The sequence below is a fragment of the Corythoichthys intestinalis genome, chromosome 2 (assembly GCF_030265065.1).
Source record: "Corythoichthys intestinalis isolate RoL2023-P3 chromosome 2, ASM3026506v1, whole genome shotgun sequence".
NCBI classification, from domain to species: domain Eukaryota; kingdom Metazoa; phylum Chordata; class Actinopteri; order Syngnathiformes; family Syngnathidae; genus Corythoichthys; species Corythoichthys intestinalis.
This window is the reverse complement of record NC_080396.1, coordinates 6,450,833-6,477,470: the sequence shown is the minus strand read 5'-3', so window position 1 is coordinate 6,477,470 and position 26,638 is coordinate 6,450,833. Positions and strand designations below refer to the sequence as shown.

Here is a 26,638-nt window from a genome sequence, read left to right as displayed (position 1 = left end):
CAACATAAATTGTCTGAAATATCAACACATCTTAGCTGCCTCTTGCATTCCTAACCATAAAAAGGGACAAATTCTACAGCAGGCTGGTGCTCCATCGCATACTTCAATCTCTACTTCAAAGTTCTTCAAGGCAAAGAAGATCAAGATCCTCCAGGACTGGCAATCCCACTCACCAGACATGAACATCATTGAGCATGTCTGGGGAAGAATGAAAGAGGAAGCATGGAAGACGAAACCCAAGAACGTTGATGAACTCTAGGAGGCATGCAAGACTGCTTTCTTTGATGTTCCTGATGACTTCATGAATAAATTGGATGAATGCTTGCCGAAGCCCATGGAAGTCATACAAAATATTAAATTTGGATTTCACAGCACCAGTACATAATTCGCCTATGTTATGTAACATATTTTTGTATTTGAAGTACATATTTTTTCCAATTTTCACACTACTTTCTGTAGGCGACAAAACTTTTGTCTTGCCAAAATTTGACTTTTATGTCTTCATTAAATGATCAATCTTTTTTCAGTGTAAAAAAAATATTTTTGTACATTCAACATCATTTGGGGGGGGGGGGGGGGGGGGGTCTTAGGTTTCATATGAGCCATTTCTGAAACCAATTGAATAATTAAAAGTCAGGTTAATAGCCATTGTTTCTACAAAATGGATAAGCGACGAGACTTTTGTCAGGGACTGTAGTCACAGTCCCCATATGAGTCAAGATAATTAAAAAATCACCACATTTAGTCATTTAAAGGGAAACTCACGTTTGCAAGTCTTACTCTGGACATGTCGACTCATTTCTTCCGTGAGTACCGCTTCTGAGCAACGTTGACACTGACTGAATTTGGACTTGTTTTGACATTCGTTTAGGAGGTGCTCAGTGAAGCTGGCGATCTCCACAACCTGGGAACATAACAAGGCTAGGTTTGCAGTCTTTGTTATGAGTGATAACTTTTTTACAACCTGTCTGCATTCGTCACAGAGTCGCAGCATAGGACAATGCTTCCAGTAGTGAAGGTCTAATCCATCGTCGGTGAAAGAATCATCTGTTTTACCGCAGAATATACACAAGCTGGAGAAAAAAAAGGAATATGTTGTCCTCAATCTAATTTCCACAGGATTATCATCTCCTAATAAAGCCTCACGGGCAGAGAGATTCTTCCTAATTATAGTTTAAAACAGCGCATTCGCACAGGATTAAGCTCTCCTCTACAATTATTATAAACGGTGAGAAGGAAGTAAGAAATACTAATCCTGTGTGAATCGAGTTGTACAACCCCTTGCAAAAAGTATAGAATCACCAGTCTTGGACGGGCACTTACTCAGACATTTTATCATGTAGAACAAACTCAGATAATTTTCAGACTATAAACTGCTACTTTTTTCCTTCGTTTTGAATCCTGCTGTTTATGTCCAGTGTGGCTTATTTGTTGATTTATTTGGGTTAATAGGTAACACTTTATTTGACAGCGGCATCATAAGAACGTCATAATTATGACATGACACAATCATGGGCATTACTGAATGCTTAAGACAGATGTCTTTAAGTGTAATCCGGCAAATTATGTCACTAACTCCTTTTATGTCCAGCTTGGATCTTTTACATCCATTCAAAAGTTAGATAATTTGCTGGATAACAATTAACGACATGTTATAAGCATTCAATAATGCTCATGATAGTGTCATGTCATAATTATGATTGTCTAATGACAGTCTAATGGCGCCACTGTCAAGTAAAGGGTTACTAAATACCATAACTAGCAATTAATGAAACAACTGGATCAGTAAGTGAAGAAATAATTAGTGCAGAACATGAATTTTGATTGTTATTTACATCTGGCGTGCTGCAATGCATGCTAGGAGGCATGTTAGACGACAACCGTGACGACAGCAGGTGGCAGCAGAGGTTGACTGTCTCCCCAAGGAAGCAATGATGGCCAAATGAAGCTTCGTGAAGCAATGAAGCTTTGCAGCCAGTTGGTTCAAAGCTTCATGGTGGTTCATTTGGTCTTATGACAGTCATATGATACCGCTGTCAAATAAAGTGTTACTGGTTACTATCTTTTGTTGTAAATATCCCATAATACAGTGAGGACAGCTGCGGTTTATAGTCCGGTGCGGCTTATCTATCAACAAATGCCGTTTTCGTGTCAAATTTGGTGGGGGGCGGCTTATAGTCAGGTGCGCCTTATAGTCCGAAAATTACGGTAGTTCAAAAGTGCAACTCTTTAGCATTCAGAAACACTAAAAGAAATGAATAAAAACATTTTGGTGGTCAGTAAATGTTAATTTTATAGAGCAAGTGCAGGAAAAAATATATGGAATCACTCCATTCTGAGGAAAAAAAACATGGAATCATGAGAAACAAACAAAGAAATAACAATCAAAACACATCTCTAGTATTTAGTAGCACCACCTCTGACTTTTATGACAGATTGCAGTCTCTGAGCCATGGACTTGATGAGTATCCTTGCTGTGGCAGGCCATTTGGGGGCTCTAAACAAAATAATGCCAAGGGGCCCATATTTTTGGCTCACCATTTCGTCACAGTGTACTGTGAAACCCATACATGCAATCCAACCCATACGTCCATATTTTGTATATTAATCAGATTTTGCTGCACTGCATACTTCAAACTTCTCACCCCAAATGATTGTCAGTACTTACAGTAGATCGCGCCAAACCTTTTTCTGATTGGCATACTACTTGATAATAATGTCCGATATGAAGGAAATGACTATGTCTACACTCTCCAGTCAAAATCCATATTATGCCAATATTTTGTTTTACTACAATCAGCGGAAGCCGTACATTTGCCGTTGCCGACAGGTGACAACATGATTGATACTTGATTCGCTCCGGGCCTTCGCCCTGCGGCTAATGGCAATTACCAGTACGACATATTGACAAGCTCAGCTTGCACAACAACATCAACGACATGCTCTATTACCTTGATACTGTTGTTTCTTTTCCTCTACGATTTTTTTCTTCTTTCGTTTCTCTGCTCTAGAAGGATAAATTCTCTACGACATATTCGTGCATCTATTTTCCAAGCAAGTTTGAGCACCAATCATCGCAAAGAAGCTTCAACGTCACTCCCCAGGTTGCCAGATTGTAATGAAAAAAAAAAATGGATGTTTGCATAGATAAACGGCACTGCGCGCCACATTATTCACGATGCTCTATTAACAACGTATAAAATGAGGTTGCCAGATTGGGGGCCCCCTAGTGGTCAGAAGCCCTAAGCAGCTGCATAGTCTGCGTATAAACCCTACCAACGTGACGTCACAACGCCGCCCTCCTGACTGGTGCCGCCCAATTGTCCGTCAACACATCGTGTTTACCTGTTACGGCTACGTACATTCCTCCTATTTACGGCGTGTTTTTCTGCTCGTTGACATTAATAATCAAAATGGTGAAGGCGTGTGTGGTGGTCGGTTGCAATAACAGAGAAGATAGACGGAGAGACTTGAAGTTCTACCGGATTCCGAGAGACCCAGAGAGGAGAGAGCGAGATGGGCTGCTGCAATTCGACGAGAAAACTGGGCTCCAAACGATTACCACAGATTATGTAGTAGTCATTTTATTTCTGGTAAGATGCATTTAATATATATTTAGAGGGTTTTGGGCTAACAACCACAATTAAGATCATTGCGAGGCTAATCGCCGACAACATACACGTAAGTATGTAGTGAGAGTGCTATCGCTAAACCATATAAACATTAAAAGCCCTAACTCCATTGACAAATGACATGAAATACATTAGACTTGACAGTGGATGTTAGCAAGAACAAAAGATTTTGAATTGAAAATTTCGTAACTCACCTTTCCAAGCAAACCTGTTTCACCCAACCAGCAACGAAGTATTTATAAGCCTCCAAGCTCTTAAAGTTTTTCGTGAGAATAGGCTGATTTTGTGTGGACAAGATAGTTGTACATATCAGGGTAGCTGGCAGATGTCAGGCAAATACGGCGAAGACAGCGGGTCGAAAAACATCGATTTAGGCATCAAATATGGATCTGGCGAATGGATAAACTGAAGCTTTTCCACATTTCGCCTTTTATGCAACGCATCAAGTGAGTTTACGGCATCCGAAAGCACCGGGTCTTCCATGAAATGCATTATAAATTGCTCGATCAATTGAGACCATTGATAATACGGACACAAAATGACGGACAAGGGGGCGGAACAATACAGCGATCACGTGATTTTGTGACGTCGGTGGGTAGGGTCTATAGGCTGGGCCGGCCTTGTGCTGTGGACCTTTTTTTTTTTTTCCAATTGCCACCACAGGTTTTCAATAGGGTTGAGATCTGGGCTATTTGCAGGCCATGACATTGACTGGATGAGTCTTTCTACAAGGAATTCTTCAACAGTTTTAGCTCTGTGGCATGATGCATTGTCATCTCGGACAATGACAAACATATTTTCAATTGAAGGGATACGAAAGCTGTCTAAAATTTCAATGTAAACGTGTGTATTTATCGAAGATTTAACCACAGCCATCTCCCCAATATCTTTGCCTGACATGCAGCCCCATATCATCAAGGACTGAGGGGATTTTGATGTTTCCTTCAGGCAGTCGTCTTTGTAAATCTCACTGGAAAAGCACCAAACAAAAGTTCCAGCATCATCACCTTGTCCATCCAGTGAGATTTACAAAGATGACTGCCTGAAGAAAACATTAAAATTCCCTCAGTCCTTGATGATATGGGATGATATTTACTGACCACCACAATGTTTTTTTATTCATTTCTTTTAGTGTTTCTGAATTCTAAAGAGTTGCACTTTTGAACTTGAAGATTTTTAGCCGAGTTTGTTCTACATGATAAAATGTCTGAGTGACTGCTCGTCCGAGACTGGTGATTCCATACTTTTTGCTAGGGGTTGTAGACTACAACAGTTGCCTATCTGGAATATGTACTATATTAAAAGTAACTTACTTATCCAGGTATGTGAGGGATTGCTGGACTTCGATTGTGGTTGTTGGCTTTTTCTGAGGCAATTTTAGAACTGCTGCAAAGAGATGAGTCTGTCAGTACTTTGAACTTTTTTTTTTCTTTTTCGTCAGATTCAACCCAACATTCAAAAGATGTACTGTACATTTGATTGGTTTTAAAGCAACACAAAGTAACATTTCAACCTTTATAAAAGATTTTCATCACATGTGTGATGACATGTCAACTGAAAACTAGTTAAATGACACCTCTTTTACATCTCGAGGGGTTCTGTATCACTTTGACCGGCACTAACTATTGATATTAAATACATAAGACTTAATATTAGTTAACACCGGCTCCCCCGTTTTTAATGCATCACACACCAAGGTTATGGAATGGTTGAGACCTGGGGGGGAGGGGGGGGGGGGTTGCATCCCTGCACCTTTTTTAACACACCACACACATCATACTCCAAAGGACAGCTCCGGCTAAGGGCGGTGGAACGGGCGGCTGGAAATTGCATGCTGCGGTCCCACTGCCCCAAGCCAAGCTCTCCTATTATAATGGATACATAGCACTACCGTCCCCTCACAATCCCATCACGGTGCTGGGTAATGGCTGCCAGCCGGGAACCTGGCAGCCACAGTAATAGGATGGTAGGTGGGTCCCACATTTTTTTCCCTCTGGCGTGGCTCCGGGGGCGTGGCCTCCCCTCTGCCTGGGCTGCTGGCCGTGGGAGTGGGAGGAGGTCGGGGCTCCGACCTTGCGCCGCCCCGTGGTGGCTCCTTGGCATTCTCCCGCCTCCGACTTCCCCTCTCGTCTCTGACTGGGTATCCCCCCTGTGCTCCGTTGCGGGTCGCTGGCTGGGCGCCAGTGTATCGGCTGGGTGTTGCCTGCTCCGGCGGGGGACCCTGCCCTGGGCTTGGTGGGCCGCTGAGGGTCCCGTGGCGTGCCGTGCCGTGCCGGTTGGGGGGCTGCGGCTGTAGCTCGAGGGCCGGGTGGGTGGACGGGGGTGGGCGTGGGGTTGGTGGTGCGTCCCTTCTTGCCATCCCTGAGGGCCGGTTGATAGGTGCGAGGGTGGCCCGGGGGACCACCCTGGATCCCATGGGGGGGGGCGATGGCTCCTTTGCTGGGCTGCGGGAGGAGAGATGGCCTGCGTGGAGCACCGCCCCCAAACCCCCAACCCCCGGCCGCCCTCCCTCCCCGGGCTGGCTGGGTGGGGGCCGGGCCCTGGATTGGCGTCTCTGCTCGTCTGCGTGGCTGTCGCACGCTGGGATGTGATAGGGCGCGCTCGGGTGGGGGGTCCCGGTGCCGGGATTGGCGATGGGCCGGTCGCCAACGGGCTTACACTCACATAGGATTCACACGATTACTGGGTTCTAGATCCCAGAGCTGATTTGTGTACACTTTACCCCTTTCAATCCCTTAGCTTGTAGACAACCCCACCCACGTCCCACTCTCTCCCTGGTCAACAGGCCCCCGCATCGTGTTAACCGGAAATACATCTAGCTGAAGATAGCACCAACATATTAGTAGTTAATCTAGACGTTCAATGTATTTCTTCTTGTAATTTGTGTTTCTTCTCTTTCTTTTCTTGTGTTTCTTTTCTTCTGTCCCCTCATAACCCCTTCCCGTTCGCTGCTTTTTCATAATAAACGAGGTATGTTGAATGATCACAATGGGAGTATGTCAAACTCTCAATGTGAAACATTAAAACTGTTCAGACTATCCGGGCACTTAGACTTCCATTCGCTGTGTCAAACAGCTGAACAGGACAGGTTAAAATAAATAAATATTAGTTAAAATGTACTAAATATTACAGATTTTTAAATCAAAGTCAGTATTTTATGTGTTTCTCATAACATATTTTAGCCAAAGAGAACAATTGTGGCTTATTAGAGCCTACAAGTCTTTAAGTCTGAGGTTCCCTTGAAAGTAATGTACACAAGGTTAGAAAAGGGTTTGAAAAGATTACCATTACAAGCCTGAGCGTTGAAAGATTAACACGTACTTTGTTTAGCAGCCTTTTGAGACCCCTTGTCAACTTCTTTCTTGGCTATTTGTTCTTGGTCTTTCTCCTTGAACAAAAGAGAGTTGCAGTTCAATAGAAGATGATTTAGTCATGTAAAATAATTAGGACACCCTATGGAAGCCTGTGCGTTATCCAACATATTTGGTCATGTAGATATTTAACATCAATTTTAACAATCTCGGGAGATTCAAGTAATAGAACTAAAAAATTAAAACTGAAAAAAGATTTTTTCCCCCTATAACTTCCTGTAAAATGTAATTTTAACACATGCATTTTCTGTTGAGGAACAAATTAGGACACCCCCACATTCAATCCCACTTAAAATGGCTAAAATCACACACAGTGGTATCACATCAGGTGCACATGATTAGAATATCATTACCCAGTGTTTTTAAGGAGGCTTGCCTTATTTAAAGTGCTTATGACACCAAAAAGCATGTTTATTTCATATTTCGCGCGGTGTTTTATGCTCCCGAATGAAATGACCGCTTGGATTATGTGGAAGCGATCGTTTTATATATTCAATTTTTGAATCCCGCACCATGAAAATGAGTGACTTCCGGCTTCAGTCTGAGGTTTAGGACGAATGCGAATGTGACGTCACTGCTTTACAGCATGCAGATGGACTGCAGATTCAGCTGATTTTGCGGCTTAATTCGTTTATTTTTCGCATCACGCCAGCCAAACGGCTGCAGAAAATTGTTGCTGCACCAGGGAGAGGCATGTGAGCATTTTTGGGTTTCAAAAGGTTCCCGTTCACCGGCGGATATTGGCCAAAACAAACCCTACTACTGTGGGACCGTTGGACTTAGGAGGAAGTGAGTAAACATTGTTTTTTGTATGATGTCAACTACTGGGATCATGGCACACGTTTTAATACGGAGGTGGCTTGTATTTTGTGGCTGATTGTCTACCGAAAATGCCACTCGGCTGACGACCGACGGCTTGTCGCACCCCAAACTGAAGTTTTCCACAGTGAATGTAGACAAAGACCAGGACTTCTGGAATAAAGTTCTTTAAACAGATGAATCTGAAATTGAATTATTCGGACACCAGAACAGAGGACATGTTTGGCGTAAACGCAGCATTCCAGGAAAAGAACCTCATACCAACTCTGAAGCATGGAGGTGGAAGAGTTATGGTTTGGGGATGCTTTTCTGCAGCAGGACCTGGCCAGCTCACCATCATAGAATCCAACATGAATTCTACCGTGCATCAGAGGGTGCTTGAGGAACATCTGTGAAAAAATTCAAGCTGAAGCAGAACTGGACCCTGCAAAATAACAATGACCCAAAACATACCAGTAAATCCACCAACAACTGGCTGAAATGGAGAGTCCTGGAAAGGCCGAGTCAAAGTCCAGATCTTAATCCTATAGAGATGCTGGGGGGTGACTTGAAACGGGCTGTACATGTAAGAAACCCCTCAAACATCTCACAGCTGAAGGTATTCTGCGTTGACGAGTGGGGCAAACGTTCTTCAGACAGATGTCAAAGACTGATAGATGGCTACAAAAAGCGTCTCACTGAAGTTATTTCAGCCAAACACTAGCTATTAGGTGGTAGGGTGTCCCAACTTTTTCCTCAGTTAGAATATGCATTTTTGTTGATATATTTGGTTTAATGAGAAAAACAATGTTATTTTTTGTTGTTTACCTGCAATTAAATCACTTTCTTTTCCAGAGATAAAGAAAAACAAGATCAGACATTGATATGTGAACATTTCTTAATAAAGAACTAAAGATTTAATGGGGTGTCTTAATTTTTTCACATGACTGTATGATTTTGACTGTTATTTGTGGATTAACAATAGTGTGTTTTCTTGTCGCTCTAGTGACAACACAGTGCAGCAGTGTTATTTGTAAAGGAGCTTTTTTGACAGTCAAGTGTAAGTTAGAAGCCTATACGAGGCGTGACCTACTGTAAAGTCTTTCAAGGAAGCCAGCTGCTCTTGAAGGGAGTCGATCTCCTCATTCTCCATCTGCACACCCTGTGGACCACCACCCTCAATACATTATTCATCATCAGTGTTTACTTTGACTTGTACACAGTTGGAGCAACAAGGATGTATGTTGGCGTTTGACATTTGAGGACTCAGTGTGCCAATTAGGTAATGGGACGGCTGACTTGCTGTGCAAATTAAGCTTAGTCACACATATTACAGCAATGACAGTCTTTTAAAAAAAAAAAAAAAAAAAAAAAAAAAAGCTAACTTCTAAATTGGCTGAATAGTGCACAGCAAGTTTGGGAAGCAAAAAATATATGACGTATATGACACATGATGATTTGCTCTAACCATTTCAATGTCACATGAAATAATATGCTTATGTAAGCCTCGCTCATTTCCGACAAAACCACACCCACTTATGGTTTAGTCCCCGCCTCTCCGAGTACAGATATTGACACATATAGTTGTGTATCCGCTCATAACCATAAATGACAGACACATATTGCATACAATACAAAACAGTAGCATCAATACAAAATAATAGACAATTATCAAAATAATAATAAACACAGTATAGGGCTGCAGCTATCGATTATTTTAGTAGGCGATTAATCGATGAACTAGTTCGAATAATCAAGTAATCGGATAAGGAACATAAAAAATTAAAATACATAAGTTGAGTATAGAAAGTAGTATAGTAGTATAGTACTATAGAAAAAAATAAATAAATGAGGATCTAAGTACAACAAAAGAACAACTGGCTAACTTACATAGCAAAAACCCGCTAGCCTAAATCCTATAAAATGAGAACTTTAAAAAAAAAAAAAAAATTTTTTTTTTTAACAATGCCCTTAACAAATGGTTCAAACACATATTCCCACACAAAAAACGGCTAACTATACCCATAAACTAAATTATGAATGCATTAAAAAACATTAGCTCAAACAAAAACCTAGCTTATGTTGGTCTTAACAGAGAGCAGCTGGATTCAGCCATGTGAAATGAGTTTCGTCATATTCACTATTGCCACATTGTCGGACAGACTAGCATTATTCTTCAACATATTTACCTAAAATAAATGCTAACTGCCCGTTTTTTTGCTCCTTTAAAAAAGAATCGAGACTGTTTTACATCCATATGTATAAAGAATTCAGGGATTTAAGCATTTATTCACAAGAACTTTCACCGGAAAGGCTCTGTTTTCATATGGCGGCCGACTCATTGAGTAAAAGACTAGCATCGTACTTCGACATATTTACGTAAAATAAATGCTAACTGCACGTTTCTTTTGTTTTGTTTTTTGCCTTTAACCAAGAATCAAGACTGTTTTAGGTCCATATCTATAAAGAATTCAGGGATTTAAGCATTTATTCACAAGAATTTTCAATGGAAAAAGCCATTGTGGCAGCCCCCTTATCACAACAAGGAGCTAAGAGACTCAGTGTTTCCCACTAATGGACGAGACTGTGGCGGCCCGCCACAGTCTCGTTTGGGCCCGCCACAGTCTCGTTTGCGCGCGCCCCCCCACCCCCCCGAAAAAAAAAAAGATACTAATCAGATGCGTCATTCAGCCGATTACACAGCTGTAGCCCACTCCACTCTAATACCCGCGCGAGCGAGAGCAGCATTTTAGAGTATTATTTTATTTATTTATTTATTTATTTAAGAGACGCAAGGGGAACGAGTAGGAAGAATGGGAGAACGAGCGAGATAGCGAGAGATAGCGGTCGCATGTCGTAGCAGCCCGCTGTTATTTTGTTATCGTTTTTCTTTATTATTGTTACCACAATCGAGTGGGTAAGCAAATACAGACTTCTCTCCTTCTTCCCCATATCCGGGGCATTACAATAGTTTCGATCGGACTTTTCGGCGAAAGTGAGCGGTGGACGGCCGTCTTGGACAGAAAGCAAACTTTGATTGAACTTGCGCGGAGAGGCGGGGCCCAAAATAAAGCCTTGCTCTATTTTCAGAGCGTTGGTCACAGTAAAGTATTTATTAGTTCAAGCAGAGTAAAATGATACATATTCACGGTACAAGAACGTCGTTTCCGTGTCCATCGATTGGTAAGAAAAGGCTGTTTGTACGAGTGACGTGTGGGCGCTCCCGTCGGGGGGACATTTCGCGTGGAGTGGCTATTTTTCGGCACAACACCGACGCGCCAACTTCAGACAATTATGGCGGACGAAAGTTGGATAAATGCCCCCCCACACAATTTCGCGAGCTCTGGGACACTCGAAAAATGACTCTCTTACCTCTCCTTGCTAAGTTAATGGTACCTCGATGTGCGTTTGTGTGGAAATTTAGTTCACGAACAACGGGGAAAAAACTATTCACCTTCTCACCGAATCAAGAAAAACTCTTTACACGGCCATTAGAATTCCCTGTCCTGTAAATGGGTCAGTTGACAGAAGGACTGTTATTGTTGTGGTAATGTAGTACTTACGAGGGTCAAATAAAAAGAAAAAAGGAGGGCTACGACGGCGGTCTGAAACCCGCGGCTCTTGGGCCGCATGCGGCTCTTTAGTGCTGCTTCGGAGCTTTTTTTTTTTTTTCTTTCTTTTTTTTTTTTAAATGGAAAAAGATGGGGGAGGGAAATATATTTTTTGTTTTAATAGGATTTCTAGGAGGACAAACATGATACAAACATTCTTTCAATTCATTAATATTGTAATGAAGTTAAACTTGTGGTGTCATCGTACAACAGAGTAGTCACGTGGTGCGCTATAGGATCCACTGCAGGGAAAATAAACATTTAATCATGAAGGCTAATTATGTATTTCTAGCCAACTTAGTCATTTTTATAGTAGGCTAATATAGCTAGTATTGATAATTATAAGGCTTGTAAAAGGCTTTTAATTTTTTGCTGCTCCAGACATACTGTATCAGGTTTTTTTTTTTTTTTTGGGGGGGGGGGGGGGGGGTCAAAAATGGCTCTTTTCAACAGTTTGCCAACCCTGAGTCACTACGAGATGTAAGTCGTACTATTGCTACGAGAAAAAAAGTCGCATTATTACATAGGGTAACGTAGCTGTACTCAGCAACGCATTTTACATACATGTACCGTAGCTGAGAGCTATAACATTAGCCTAGCTAATGAAATATTTCAAATATATCGTTGTTATGGTTCTTCTTGGGGGAAAAAAATAATGAAAAAAAAAAAAAATTCGCCGTGGCATGACATGGTGTGGCTGTCCGACTCCGATGCAGCCCACCACCACAGTTTAAAAAAATCCTATGGTCAGAGACCCTCCCACCACAGTCTCCTAAAATCCTGTGGGAAACACTGACTAGCATCATTCTTCGACATAGTTACGTAAAATAAATGCTAACTGCACGTTTTATTTGCTTTAAACCAAGAATTGAGACTGTTTTACGTCCATCTCTAAATCAATTTGGGGATTTAAGCATTTGTTCACACGAATTTTCACCAGAAAAGCTCTGTTTACATTTGGCGGCCGCCTAACTGAGTAACAGACAAGCATCATTCTTCGAAATATCTACGTAAAATAATTGCTAACTGCACTTTTTTTTTTTTTTTTTGCTTTTAACCAAGAATCGAGACTGTTTTACGTCCATCTCTAAATCAATTTGGGGATTTAAGCATTTGTTCACACGAATTTTCACCAGAAAAGCTCTGTTTACATTTCGCGGCCGCCTAACTGAGTAACAGACAAGCATCATTCTTCGAAATATCTACGTAAAATAATTGCTAACTACACGTTTCTTTTGTTTTGTTTTTTGCTTTTAACCAAGAATCAAGACTGTTTTAGGTCCATATCTATAAAGAATTCGGGGATTTAACCATTTATTCACAAGAATTTTCAACGGAAAAAGCCATTGTGGCAGCCCCCTTATCACAACAAGGAGCTAAGAGACTAGCATCATTCTTCGACATAGTTACGTAAAATAAATGCTAAATGCACGGTTTTTTTTGCTTTAAACCAAGAATCGAGACTGTTTTACGTCCATCTCTAAATCAATTTGGGGATTTAAGCATTTGTTCACAAGAATTTTCACCAGAAAAGCTCTGTTTACATTTGGCGGCCGCCTAACTGAGTAACAGACAAGCATCATTGTTCGAAATATCTACGTAAAATAAATGCTAACTGCACTTTTTTTTTTTTTTGCTTTTAACCAAGAATCGAGACTGTTTTACGTCCATATCTATGAAGAATTCAGGGATTTAAGCATTTATTCAAAGGAATTTTCACTGGAAAAGCTCTGTTTACATAAGGCGGCCGCTAGCTACATTCACTAACAGACTAGCATTGTACTTTGACATATTTACGTAAAATAAATGCTAACTGCACAGTTTTTTTTTTTCCTTTTAAACAAGAATCGAGACTGTTTTACACTCATATCTATAAAGAATTCAGGGATTTAAGCATTTATTAAAGAATTTTCAACGGGAAAAAGCTCTTTGTTTGCATATGGCGGCTGCTAATTTCCTGACAGACTAGCCTCATAGTTCCCAATATTTACATTAAATAAATGCTAACGGCACGTTTTTTTATTGCTTTTAACAAAGAATTGAGACTGTTTTACGTCCATATCTATAAAGAATTCAGGGATTTAAGCATTTATTCACAATAATTTTCACCCGAAAAAAGCTCTGTTTACATATGGCGGCCGCCTCATTGAGTAAAAGACTAGCATCGTACTTTGACATAATTACGTAAAATAAATGCTCACTGCACTTTATTTTTTTGCTTTTAACCAAGAATCGAGACATTTTTACGTCCATATCTATGAAGAATTCAGGGATTTAAGCATTTATTCACAGGACTTTTCACTGGAAAAGCTCTGTTTACATAAGGCGGCCGCTAGCTACATTCACTAACAGACTAGCACTGTACTTTGACATATTTACGTAAAATAAATGCTAACTGCACAGTTTTTTTTGCTTTAAACCAAGAATCGAGACTGTTTTACGTCCATCTCTAAATCAATTTGGGGATTTAAGCATTTGTTCACAAGAATTTTCACCCGATAAGCTCTGTTTACATTTGGCGGCCGCCTAACTTAGTAACAGACAAGCATCGTACATTGAAATATTTACGGAAAATAAATGCTAACTGCACTTTTTTTTTTGCTTTTAACCAAGAATCGAGACTGTTTCACTTCCATCTCTATGAAGAATTCAGGGATTTAAGCATTTATTCACAGGAACTTTCACTGGAAAAGCTCTGTTTACGTAAGGCGGCCGCTAGCTACATTCACTAACAGACTAGCATTGTACTTTGCCATATTTACGTAAAATAAATGCTAACTGCAGTTTTTTTTTTTGCTTTTAACCAAGGATCAAGACTGTTTTACGCTCATATCTATAAATAATTCAGGGATTTAAGCATTAATTCACAAGAATTTTCACCTGAAAATCTCTGTTTACATATGGTGGCCGCCACATTGAATAAGAGTCTAGCATCGTACTTCGACATATTTACGTCACATCAATGCTAACTGCACGTTTGTTTTTTTGCTTTTAACCATTAATCGAGACTGTTTCACGCCCATATCTATAAAGAATTCAGTGATTTAAGCATTTATTCACAAGAATTTTCACCCAAAAAAAGCTCTTTGTCTGTGATTCCACTCGGTCAGCTTTGAGAGCCTTACCAACAATGCAGCCCCCCTATTAATCGGCCCGGCGCCCCGTGTCCCGTCAATACATTATGAAGTCTATGACTGGGGTTAGTATAGTAACAAATAAGCTACGAAAACTTTCCACTAGAATATGTTTGAAACTGATCCAAATCGAAGGAAGTAAAAATGATAAAAAGTCTTACCGGAGTCTCTACTAGTTGTTCGTCGATCTTGGCAAAGCCATCAAATATGGTTTTGTAAAGGAAGTTCTTACGGGCACCGTTACGAGGCGGAAGGTAACTGAGAACGGCCGATCTGTGAATCTTGTACACTGACAAGATGATCTGCGCTGCCAGCTCTTGAACAGTAGATTTTTCATGCTCCAACGCTGCCATACAGAACTGAAGGAGATGGAACACTAGTGTCATTATTAGTGCAGAGTACAGTGATACCTCGACATACGATCCTTTCAACATCCGGTGTAAAATTTGACTCGTCATTTGTCTCAACACCAGCTGATTTTTAGTCCTGATCGATGTGCCAGACTGTTCTGCAGCTACAGGAAGCATCTGGTTGAAGTTACGGCTGCCCGGGGGGGGGGGGGGGGGGGGGGGGGGGGGGCAAAATATTACTGTACATGTGATGGTTCACTTACTGTGACCCTTCTGGCATTGTTTGCACGCTATCCTCATTAAAATATGAAAACCTATCAATGTTTGGGTGGTTTTAGTTAAAAGAGACACCGTTTTTTCATCTGTATGATTTTGACAAAGATCAGCTCACATTTGATGGTGATTTTATGCAAAAATGTGAGAAATTCCCAAAGGTACAGATATTTTTTCATACCACTGTATATATACTGTACTGTATATACACAGTCTTATTATCACATGGTGATTTCACGGGTTGTATGAACAGCCAGTATGTTTCAGTAGTAGCTGTGATAAAAAGTAAATGAATTGCTGTGGAAAATTTCTTAACCTGTGGAATGTAGTCAAGTTTCATTTGACATGAGTAAACAAAAAAGCAACCCCCAGCCAGTCACGCTACATCTCAATCATGAATCGCAGTGTTTCCCAAGTAAATTTGGGTGGCGTTCCGACACAATGGCAACCAGCAAGCATGCGCAAACATGCAAACAAAGGCCACCAGAGTGGGAAAAGTTAGGCGCAAACCTAATAATTTGAAGATATTTTCTTAAAAAAGGTCTCTCACTAAGTCAACAAGTTCAGAAAATCTAAGTGCAAGCGCAGCCTTATTTTGGTTTTATATGAACTGTGTAGCATAATGCAAATATAAAATAAGTGAAGAACTGTTTTACTGAAGCCGATCTCTTTAATGAAACATTACAATGGCACGGTGGCCAAGTGGTTAGCGCATCCGCGTCACAGTTCTGAGATCAAGGGTTCAATCCTGGGCTCCCACCTTCTTGTGTAGAGTTTGCATGTTCTCCCTGTGCCTGCGTGGGTTTTCTCTGGTTTCCTCCCACATTCCAAAAACATGCATTGTAGGCTGATTAAACACTCTAATTTAGGGGTCCCCAACCACATTGTGTGCGAGTGTGTGTTCAAAACAAAGTTGCTATCTTCACTTAGAGGTGCGCTGCAAATCACAAACTGCCGTCAGAATGACGCCTTGCAAATAATGTAATGCATGACTGTGTTGTGTAACCATAACAACGGCTCCCTAATAAAAAGACGGAAGAATGAGGAGCTCTGAGAGAGACTTCGGTGAGACTCGGATTTGGCACGTTGCGCTCCCTCCGACCTCTCCCCAAGCGGCCGTCTGGTAAAATCTCACTCTCTGTCTCCTGTCTCAGTCACTACGTCCTCTCTCGGGTCACTTTTAGGTTTGAGCCTAGTTTAGACCCAACTTTTTTGGTGCCGAAACCCAGGACCCAAAATTCCGGACATCTGGATCGACGCGGGATCAACGGCCACAAATCTGTCGACAGGATTCTCCATTGAAAGATCGGCCACCTATTTGGTCCTGCGGCGTGCCGGATCTTCGGTGACGGGTCCCGACGAAACAGGGAGGACGTGTGAAGGTAGGAAAAGTTTAAGACATTATTCGCGAAATGTCAAAATAAGTTAGGCACTTATTAAGGTACCGTGGTTAGAGTCCACGAAGATTAATCCGTAGGTCAGGGACCTAACACTCGACCGGTTAGCGAAGTCGAGGATTTCGTGTAGTCTAAGTAGGACCAAAATAAATAGACATATCCGTAGGGATAGTGACAGACGTTCTGTGTCTATTTCAAGAGTGGTTAGAGACTCAAAGTAAGAATAGTACATAGTTTAGACCCAATATTTTCAGTGTTCTCCTAGCGATGTCAGGATATTCTGAAATGACTTTAATCCAGAACCTCGGTAGAGTTGTTGTCTCAAATTTACGTTTAAGGTCGCCGTGATTTGCGATCTCTACAAGCTGATATTCCTCTTGCACAGACATGCTCAAATCACTTTGTTTATTCACATACGGGTCACGAATCCACTCTTTTGCAGTTCGTGAGTCTTTAGTGATTGGGAAGTAGCATAGATTTTGTTTTCTTCGAGGTTGTAGGCTCATCTTCTTGCTCGTCAGGTTTCCTTTTCCCCGTAAAAAATCAGTCCAAAGATGTCCGTTTTTCAGTCATTCTACTGTGGGGGCTAATTATTTCCAGGAACAAATGTGATGGGCGAGGACCTACGTCATAAGTTATTATCGAGGTCAAGCGCACACAGATATACAAAACAAGATGTACTGCTAGCAGTCCAATCAATGCATTTCTATGACGACCTCCTATCCTGTAGTTGTATATCTAGAGTAGACAGGGATATTGGTGTGTTAAGCGGCACAGGCCAAAGTCAATCGGCCATAATGCAGCCCAGTACCAAATGCGCCACGGACCGGTACCGGTCCACGGCGGGTCGTTGGGGACCCCTGCTCTAAATTGTCCATAGCATAGCATGATTGGTTGTTCGTCTCCTCGTGCCCTGGGATTGGCTGGCAACCGTGTCAGGGTGTACCCCGCCTACTGCCCATAGTTAGCTGGGATAGGCTCCACCATCCCCGCGACCCTTGACAGGATAAGTGGCTTGGAAAATTAATGAATTAATTACAATGGAATATTTTAGTATTATAGAAATTGCGATGGTAGCTTTGTTGTGATTCTTGGTAATTGTGTCACTTCCTGTTGATTTGGGGGCATTTCAGGGTTACTTCCTGTTAATATTGGCTCACTTCTAGTTGATATTAGGTCACTTCCTGTCGATATTAGGTCACTTTCGTTCAATTTGGGGGCATTTTGGGGTCACTTCCTGTTAATATTGGCTCACTTCCAATTAATATGTCACTTTGGGTGGATTTTGGGGCATTTCAGGGTCATTCCTGTTATCAGTTGACTTCCTTTTGATATTAGGTCAGTTCCTATTGTTTTGGGGGCATTGCAGGGTCACTTCCTTTTAATGTTGGGTCATTTCCTTTTGATATCAATTCACTTCCTATCGATATCAGGTCACTTTGTGTTGAGTTTGGGGCATTTTTGGCCACCTCCTGTAGCCAGTTCACTTCCTTTTGATATTAGGTCACCTCCTGTTGATTTTAGGGCATTTCAGGGTCACTTCCTATTGTTATTAGGTTACCTTCCTGTTGATTTGAGGTCACTTCCTGTTGATTCATGGGCATTTTCGGGTCACTTCCTTGTTGATATCAGTTCACTTCCTTTTGATATTTGGGACGTGTCAGGGTCACTTACTGTTGATTTCAGGAAACCTAATGCTGATTTAGGGCCTTTCAGGGTCAACTACTGTTGATATTAAAGGTGCACGATAATATCGGTTACCGATAATTATCAGCCGATAGTGGCAATTATGACGTCACACCGATAATAGAGATTTTTAAAAATTCAACCGATAATGCAATCTGATAATTCTATACTTTATTTAGCCTTCAAATGTGTGCAACCGACACAGTTTTGTCGAATTCTGGGCCGGCACCCCAACCCCTCCTAAAGGTATTTTTTGAGCAGTTACGTAATTAATTTGTAAGCATTATGAATATTAATTAATATACAATGATTCGATGTTGGAATTTACTACTTGTTTACATTTGATGTGGAAAAAGTAGCGATAAATTGCATTTTTGCACAGTAACATTCCCTCTTTTTTATCATTTAAATTTGTATATATGTATATCTTTTCAATAGAGTTATCGGCTTGACATTATCGGTTATCGGCTGGAAGGAGGAGGTGATTATTAGTTATCGGTATCATTTGAAAAATGCATTATTGTGCATCACTAGTTGATATTAGATCACTTCCTGTTGATTCGGGGGCATTATTTCTGGGTCACTTCCTTTTGATATCAGTTCACTTACTTTTGATATTTGGTGCGTTTCAGAGTCACCTCCTGTTGATTTAGAGGTATTTCGAGGTCATTTCCTGTTGACCTTAGGTCACTTCCCCGTTGATTTGGCGTAATTAACGAATGTAATTAGATTACAGTCTTTTTGCAACAACGTTTTTGTGAAGTACAACTACGCAAATAATCAAAATGTACAAAAAAAGTACTTGTTGGTTTTGAAGCATTTTACCATCATAACATTGTCCAGGGTGAATCCAGATCTCTCCGTGCCGAGTTCCACCAGGAGACTTTGGAGCATCTCGGCTCTACTCTGAGCCAGACGAGCTGGGCATTTGGATTCGAAAGGCTTCACCAGCTCAACAGGGATAAACTGCAAGGCCCGAACCTCCTTCAGCACAGCAATTTCCTACACGGTAAACAAGAGAGGCAACGCACCGGAACCAATTGTCAATATTTGGCTACTTGCCAGTGTGCGTGTTACTGTACCTGACATAATATTGTATTGTATAAAATTCTTGTGGACATATTTACTCCAGCTCACTTCAACCTTTGAAAACATCATGAAGCTCCGGCCAGTAATTTTTATTTTATGAACATTTTAAATGTCCCACCACAAGCTCGTCTCACTCCTGTGTGAACAAGGAATGGGACGATACACTCACAATAGATGCCTGGCTCTTTGCTCTTTTAACAAAAAATGGACACTGTTTTACATCCATATCTATAAAGAATTTCGGGATTTACATGTATGCATGTATTCACAATAATTTTCAACTTAAAAAGCTCTTTGGCTGTGTTTCCACTCGGTCAGCTTTGACGGATATAGGCCCCCTTACTAATTGGCCCCGCGTCCTGTCAGTATCATTATGCAGGCATGAAAATGGGTCAGGGGTTAAAAAGGTGAGAAGGGTGTGGAGGAAATAAGTTCAGGTACTCTGGACAACTAGGGCTGTCCCAAAACATTAATTTAATCCCGATTAGTCAGCAGACTATTTTTACGATTAGTCGACTAATTAAAAAAAAAAAAAAAAATTCTTACTAACTTAGCAATTTGTCGACGCTTACTAATTCACAAAAAATTTTTGGAACACTTAAATTCTTTATTAAAGTACAAATAAACATGTAAATAACAATAATTAATCACACATAAACAATGATGTCAGATGTTGATAGCATTTACTAGTGCAAAAGAATGGAATGTAAACAGATTCAGAACACTGACTTTGCCTTTCCAACATTCGAAACAATTCTTAAAAAAATATCGAGCATTATAGTATACAGTGTTGTTAATAACGGCGTTACAATATAACGGCGTTACTAACGGCGTTATTTTTTTCAGTAGTGGGTAATCTAATTAATTACTTTTCTCATCTTGGCAACGCCGTTACCGTTACTGAGGACGGAAAGGCATGCGTTACTATGCGTTACTATATTGGTCGAAAAGTCTGAGGGAGACGGACTCACCGAGACGACAGAGCAGAGCAGGAGCGGGGAGGAGGCAAGAAAGTTGTAACGCCGAGCAAACGCGATGCTAGGTAGCTCCAATAATACATGTTGTAGCCGATAGCCGACAAACTACGCCCGCATGTTATGGTAGATATGGTAGACATGATAGATATCACATGTACTGTATATAGATATAACTAGATGCAAAATGACAGCCGCCATCTTAAAGCAGTAGGCTTTTTAGGACGGCTCTGTTGTAGAGAACCTTCCTCGCGAACCTAAGTAACTTTTTATCTAAAATACTTCTAAATCGGCAAAATCTTGACTTGAATCTATCTTTAAATGATGAAACAGTTTTAAAACTTTCATATGTCAAAAGTAGAGAGAAGGGAACTAATGCAATAATGGGAGCAATTTTAACAACTTTTAACAGTTGATTCAGGGTAAAGGGTAAATTAGGGTAAAGAATTGGGCTCGGGCCAATTGTACCAAAAACCTCCACAAAAAAATTCATATAGTGTGGCCAATTTTTTATTTTTTTTTTGGAGGGAAAAAAAAAGTAATTATCACCAATTACTTTGCCAAGTAACTAATTACTCTTACATTCAAGTAATTGAGTTAGTAACGCAATTACTTTTTGGGAGAAGTAATTTGTAACTATAATTAATTACTTTTTTTCAGTAAGATTAACAACACTGATAGTATACTACTATATACCGGTCATTCTCAAAAAATTAGCATATTGAAAGTTCATTATTTTCTGTACATTAGACTTTCATATATTTTAGATTCATTACACACAACCGAAGTAGTTAAAGCCTTTTATTGTTTTAATATTGATGATTTTGGCAACAAAGTCAAGAAAAACTCAAAATCCCTATCTCAAAAAATGAGCATATTTCATCCGACCAATACAAAAAAGTGTTTTTTAATACAAAAAAGTCAACCTTCAATTAATCATATCAGCTATGCACTCAATACTTGGCCATGACTCCTTTATCACAAAATGCTTTTTTTTTTTTTTTTTTTTTTTTTTTAAAAGGACTAGTATAATAGTATTATAATAATTAATTAATTATTGCCAATCATATTTTTCAAAAAGGATGTCATTTTAAAGCTATTCTTCGTGTAGAATCTGAATTCTGTTATTGTATTAATTCTGAAGTATGGGGGATTAACTCCAGAAATCGTTTTTTACAGTTGTGGTCAAAAGTTTACATACACATGTGAAGAACATAATGTCATGGCTCTCGAGTTTCCAGTTATTTCTACAACTCTGATTTTTCTCCGATAGAGTGATTGGAACAGATACTTCTTTGTCAGAAAAAACATTCATGAAGTTTGGTTCTTTTATGACTTTATTATGGGTGAACAGAAAAAAGTGATCAAATCTGCTGGGTCAAAAATATACATACAGCAGCGCTAATATTTGGTAACATGTCCCTTGGCCATTTTCACTTCAATTAGGCGCTTTTGGTAGAAATCCACAAGCTTCTGGCAAGCTTCTGGTTGAATCTTTGACCACTCCTCTTGACAGAATTGGTGCAGTTCAGTTAAATTTGATGGCTTTCTGACATGGACTTGTTTCTTCAGCGTTGTCCACAAGTTCTCAATGGGGTTTAAGTCAAGACTTTGGGAAGGCCATTCGAAAACCTTAATTCTAGCCTTATTTAGTCATTCCATTACCATTTTTGATGTGTGTTTGGGGTCATTGTCCTGTTGGAACACCCAACTGCGCCCAAGGCCCAATCTTCGGGCTGATGACGTTAGGTTATCTTGAAGAATTTGAAGGTAATCCTCCTTCTTCATTATCCCATTTACTCTCTGTAAAGCACCAGTTCCATAGACAGCAAAACAGCCCCACAGCATAATACTACCACCACCGTGCTTGACGGTAGGCATGGTGTACTTGGGGTTAAAGGCCTCACCTTTTCTCCTCCAAACATATTGCTGGGCATTGTGGCCAAACAGCTCGATTTTTGTTTCGTCTGACCACAGAACTTTCCTCCTGAAGGTCTTATCTTGGTCCATGTGATCAGCAGCAAACTTCAGTCGAGCTTTAAGGTGCCGCTTTTGGAGCAAGGGCTTCCTTCTTGCACGGCAGCCTCTCAGTCCATGGAGATGCAAAACAGGCTTGACTGTGGACACTGACACCTGTGTTCCAACGGCTTCTAATTCTTGGCAGATCTGCTTTTTGGTGATTCTCGGTTGAATCTTCACCCTCCTGACCAATTTTCTCTCAGCAGCAGGTGATAGCTTGCGTTTTCGTCCTGATCGTGGCAGTGACAAAACTGTGCCATGCACTTAATACTTACAAACAATTGTTTGCACTGTTGCTCTTGGGACCTGCAGCTGCTTTGAAATGGCTCCAAGTGACTTTCATGACTTGTTGAAGTCAATGATTCACTTTTTCAGATCCATGTATGTATATTTTTGACCCAGCAGATTTGATCACTTTTTCTGTTAACCCATAATAAAGTCATAAAAGAACCAAACTTCATTAATGTTTTTTGTGACAAAGAAGTATCTGTTCCAATCACTCTATCGGAGAAAAACCAGAGTTGAAGAAATAACTGGAAACTCAAGAGAGCCATGACATTATGTTCTTCACAAGTGTATGTAAACTTTTGACCACAACTGTATATGAACGTGACGTGATTTTATTTTGAAATGTTCACCAGACATACGTTCGCTAAACCGCCAACAGCTTCTCACTCCGCAAAAAAGAACTTTTCGTCATTGCTTGTGGTGTCACTCACAGATTTTTTTTCTCGTTTTTTCGTTTGCAAATGCTGTTAACTAGCGATTTGTAATGTTTGAAGCGAGACCTTTTAACCGCAAGTTTGCATTTTGGAGAAGACTGCCAATGTTTTATAGCAGGCTAAAGTAGGTTGTCTTTTTTCCCATTAGCCTGAATGTAGCAATGCTTACATTTACAGTGTTTAATATAGATGTTTCCTGATTTTGTATGTCTGAACTGTAATTCTACGGCGTGTTGATTACCAATGAACATCTGTGAAATGAACTGGAGTCTCATACGTCATCTACACGCACGCACAAATGTATGCATGCACGCACGCGGTGACAAAACGCAGCCGTGAAAATTATCGCTGTCATTTTTATTTACCTTGCGACAAATGGACTCGTTGAATATCACGACAGGCTTAGCAACTTCAATAAAACATATCGTTAGTTAGTTTGATGGAATTACAACCCCTCCCCCCCTTAAAAGCTTTCTCCTCGGATCTACACAGTTCACATACAGTAGGTCACCCTTTTTGACTTCAAAATGGCGAATTTCACCGAAAGGTGAGTGATTTTCATGCCTGTTTATGAAGTCTATGGTTTGTTGTTATGTGGAGCTTGTAATTGGTGCCTAGACGCATGATTTTACATTGTGATCTAATACCTGGATGCAAGCTGTGCCACTGATGCGGAAGCGGCTGATGGAGTTTCCCGTACTGGAAAGTAAGTTTGGCCAAATTTTCTCTAAACAGTAGGTCACTTCCCCTCGGCCCAGACCTGGGATCAGCTGGCTCAACATGAACAACAGCAACTTCAAGGAGGCTTGGAAAACCTAAGGTGAGGTAGAGCAAAAGACAAAAATGTTGATAAAGAATTGTAGTAGTAGTATTAGTTGGTGTAGTGGAGCTAGAGTAATTACAGGAAGAACTTTCTCCACGAGGGCCCTCCTGACCAAAAAGACTGAAGCTCTTATCATGCCTCTCAGCTCTTCTTTGGGTATCGTTGATGGCACCTCGGAAAGCTTCTTGTGCACTGCTAAGAGTGCATCCTCTCTATGCGACCAGGATGTAGAATATGCACTGGCCACCTGGAAAAGAGGTGAAGATTAGGTGTATATATGCAGGCAATATAGACATTAAGTGGGTGATTCTCATGAAGCTAAGCTAAACTCTGTCTTTGAAGATTTTGGGATACAATCATGAAAACCTGCAGATCAAAGGACTAATTTCTCGTCATCTGCGCCTGACAAATTGTTGTATATAGTCAAATCGTCTCATAATATGATTCGAATTCGCATAATAATACTATTTAAGACTTTTTTTTTACTCCTGTCGAAGGCACTTTAAGACAAATATATATTTTCGCATTCCTGTATAGTTAAAAGATTATTAACACGTGTGTATTTATTGTTTATGTCCCCAGCAAAAAGTGAACATCATAGACATCATCACTATTGACGTGTCACTTCGTCATTCATCGCGTGTCAAGTTCAAAAATAGATCCTTAGGTAGACATTGTAAAATTACCCAAAAATAAGGAGAGAAGACACTCAGTTTTCTTGGCCAAGGAGAGCAAAAGGTGACTAATGACAGTCACCTAAATTGATCTAAAGAAAAAAATCCTCCTTGGTATTTTATTTAGGGGTTTGTCCTAAAATGGGGTGTCTTCTCTAAGGGAGGGGAGAGCAAGCTAGAGACACCCATGTGGTTTTCGATTGGATATGTGTTTGCTTGTAGGTGGAACTAAGTAAATACACTTGTGTAGGCAAGAGCTCATGTAAACAATCATGTAAACTGTCAAAACAATCATGTAAACAGTCAAAAATGATCCAGACACTTTAGTTATGTAACGCTGCGGCCATGGAAGATGTCCTCGGATGGAAAATTGTCCTCGAAGGTCTAGACAAAAGTCCAGACGCCAGGTGCTGAAGATGCCTCGGAAGGTCTAGTTACGCAATGAAGCGGCCATGAAGTAAGGCGGTTGTCATCCCGACCCTCTTTTACTCTTTGTAACACTTAAGCATTATACTACAACCTGGTATATACCCTACCCACCGACGTCACAAAACCACGTGCTCGCTGTATGGTTCCGCCCACTTGTCCGTCATTTTGTCTCTGTATTAGCATTGGTTTCAATTGATCGAGGAATTTCAAATGCATTTCATGGAAGACCCAGTGCTTTCTGATGCCGTAAACTCACTGGATGTGTTGCATAAAAGGCGTTATGCGGAAAAGCTTCGTTCTATACAGTCGCCAGATCCATATTTGATGCCTAAGTCAATGATTTTTGACCGGCTGCCTTCGCCGTCTCTGCCTGACCCTGATATTTACAACTATCTTGTCCACACAAAATCAGCCTATTCTCACGAAAGTTTGAAAAACTTTAAGAGCTTGGAGGCTTATAAATGCTACGTTGCTGGTTGGGTGAAACAGGTCCTCGTACACAAAAATTCGGCAGGAATCTTGTGCTCGGAAGGTGAGTTACGAAATTTTCAATTCAAAATCTTTTGTTCTTGCTAACATCCACTGTCAAGTCTAATGTATTTCATGTCATTTGTCAATGGAGCTAGGGCTTTTAATGTTTATATGGTTTAGCGATAGCACTCTCACTACATACATACGTGTATGTTGTCGGCGATTAGCCTAGCAATGATCTTAATTGTGGTTGTCAGCCCAAAACCCTCTAAATATATATTAAATGCATCTTACCAGATATAAAATGACTACTACATAATCTGTAGTAATCGTTTGGAGCCCAGTTTTCTCGTCGAATTGCGGCAGCCCATCTCGCTCTCTCCTCTCCGTGTCTCTCGGAATCCGCTAGAACTTCAAGTCTCTCCGTCTATCTTCTCTGTTATTGCAACCGACCGCCACACACGCCTTCACCATTTTGATTATTAATGTCAACGAGCAGAAAAACACGCCGTAAATAGGAGGAATGTACGTAGCCGTAACAGGTCAACACGATGTGTTGACGGGAAAGTGGGCGGCACCAGTCAGGAGAGCGGAGTTGTGACGTCACGTGGGTAGGGTCTATAGCAAGCAATAATCATTTACTGGTTATATTAGTAAGAAATATATGGCAATATGTATTATTTATGGTATATATGAGCACAAGCAAATATTCAATCAATCAATAAAGCAATTGTGTATTATTTATAGTATATATGAGCACAAGCAAATATTCAATCAATCAAGCAAATATTTTATCAATCAAACCTCGATAATTACCTCAACATCACGCGACACCTTTTCAGAAGGGGCTGAGCTTCATTTAGTAATAGCCGAAGACTGCACACGCTCATGTCGGATTTAAAGAGCATACGAAAGGAGAAAAAAAGTCTTAAATAGCATTATTATGTGAATTAGAATCATATTTTGAGACGATTCGACTATATACAAAAATTTAGAAAAACGCAGATGACGAGAAATTAAGTCTTTTAATCTGCCGGTTAGCCACGCCTACCATTATAGGGCTCAAGCGTCCCCAACAGGTGGATGACGTCAGCGGGAGACTGGGCTCATCGGTTTTACTATACAGCCCATTGAGGGGGAATTATTCAGAACGAGGAAAACGCGACGAAGAGAGCCGCAAAATGT

The 26,638-nt window shown here is 40.5% G+C and overlaps 1 protein-coding gene across 1 annotated transcript in view; it reads right to left on the bottom strand.

The window, feature by feature from the left end:
• cep104 (centrosomal protein 104) overlaps positions 1-26,638 on the bottom strand; it is a 75,145-nt gene that overhangs the window by 16,248 nt on the left and 32,259 nt on the right. Inside the window, exons 11-19 of the mRNA XM_057825416.1 lie at positions 23,959-24,126; positions 23,704-23,871; positions 19,078-19,254; positions 14,708-14,905; positions 8,895-8,963; positions 6,954-7,020; positions 4,946-5,018; positions 965-1,073; positions 766-904 (exon numbers count right to left, since the gene is read on the bottom strand). Coding sequence (XP_057681399.1) covers positions 766-904; positions 965-1,073; positions 4,946-5,018; positions 6,954-7,020; positions 8,895-8,963; positions 14,708-14,905; positions 19,078-19,254; positions 23,704-23,871; positions 23,959-24,126 — 1,168 coding nt within the window. The remainder of the gene's footprint in view (positions 1-765; positions 905-964; positions 1,074-4,945; positions 5,019-6,953; positions 7,021-8,894; positions 8,964-14,707; positions 14,906-19,077; positions 19,255-23,703; positions 23,872-23,958; positions 24,127-26,638) is intronic.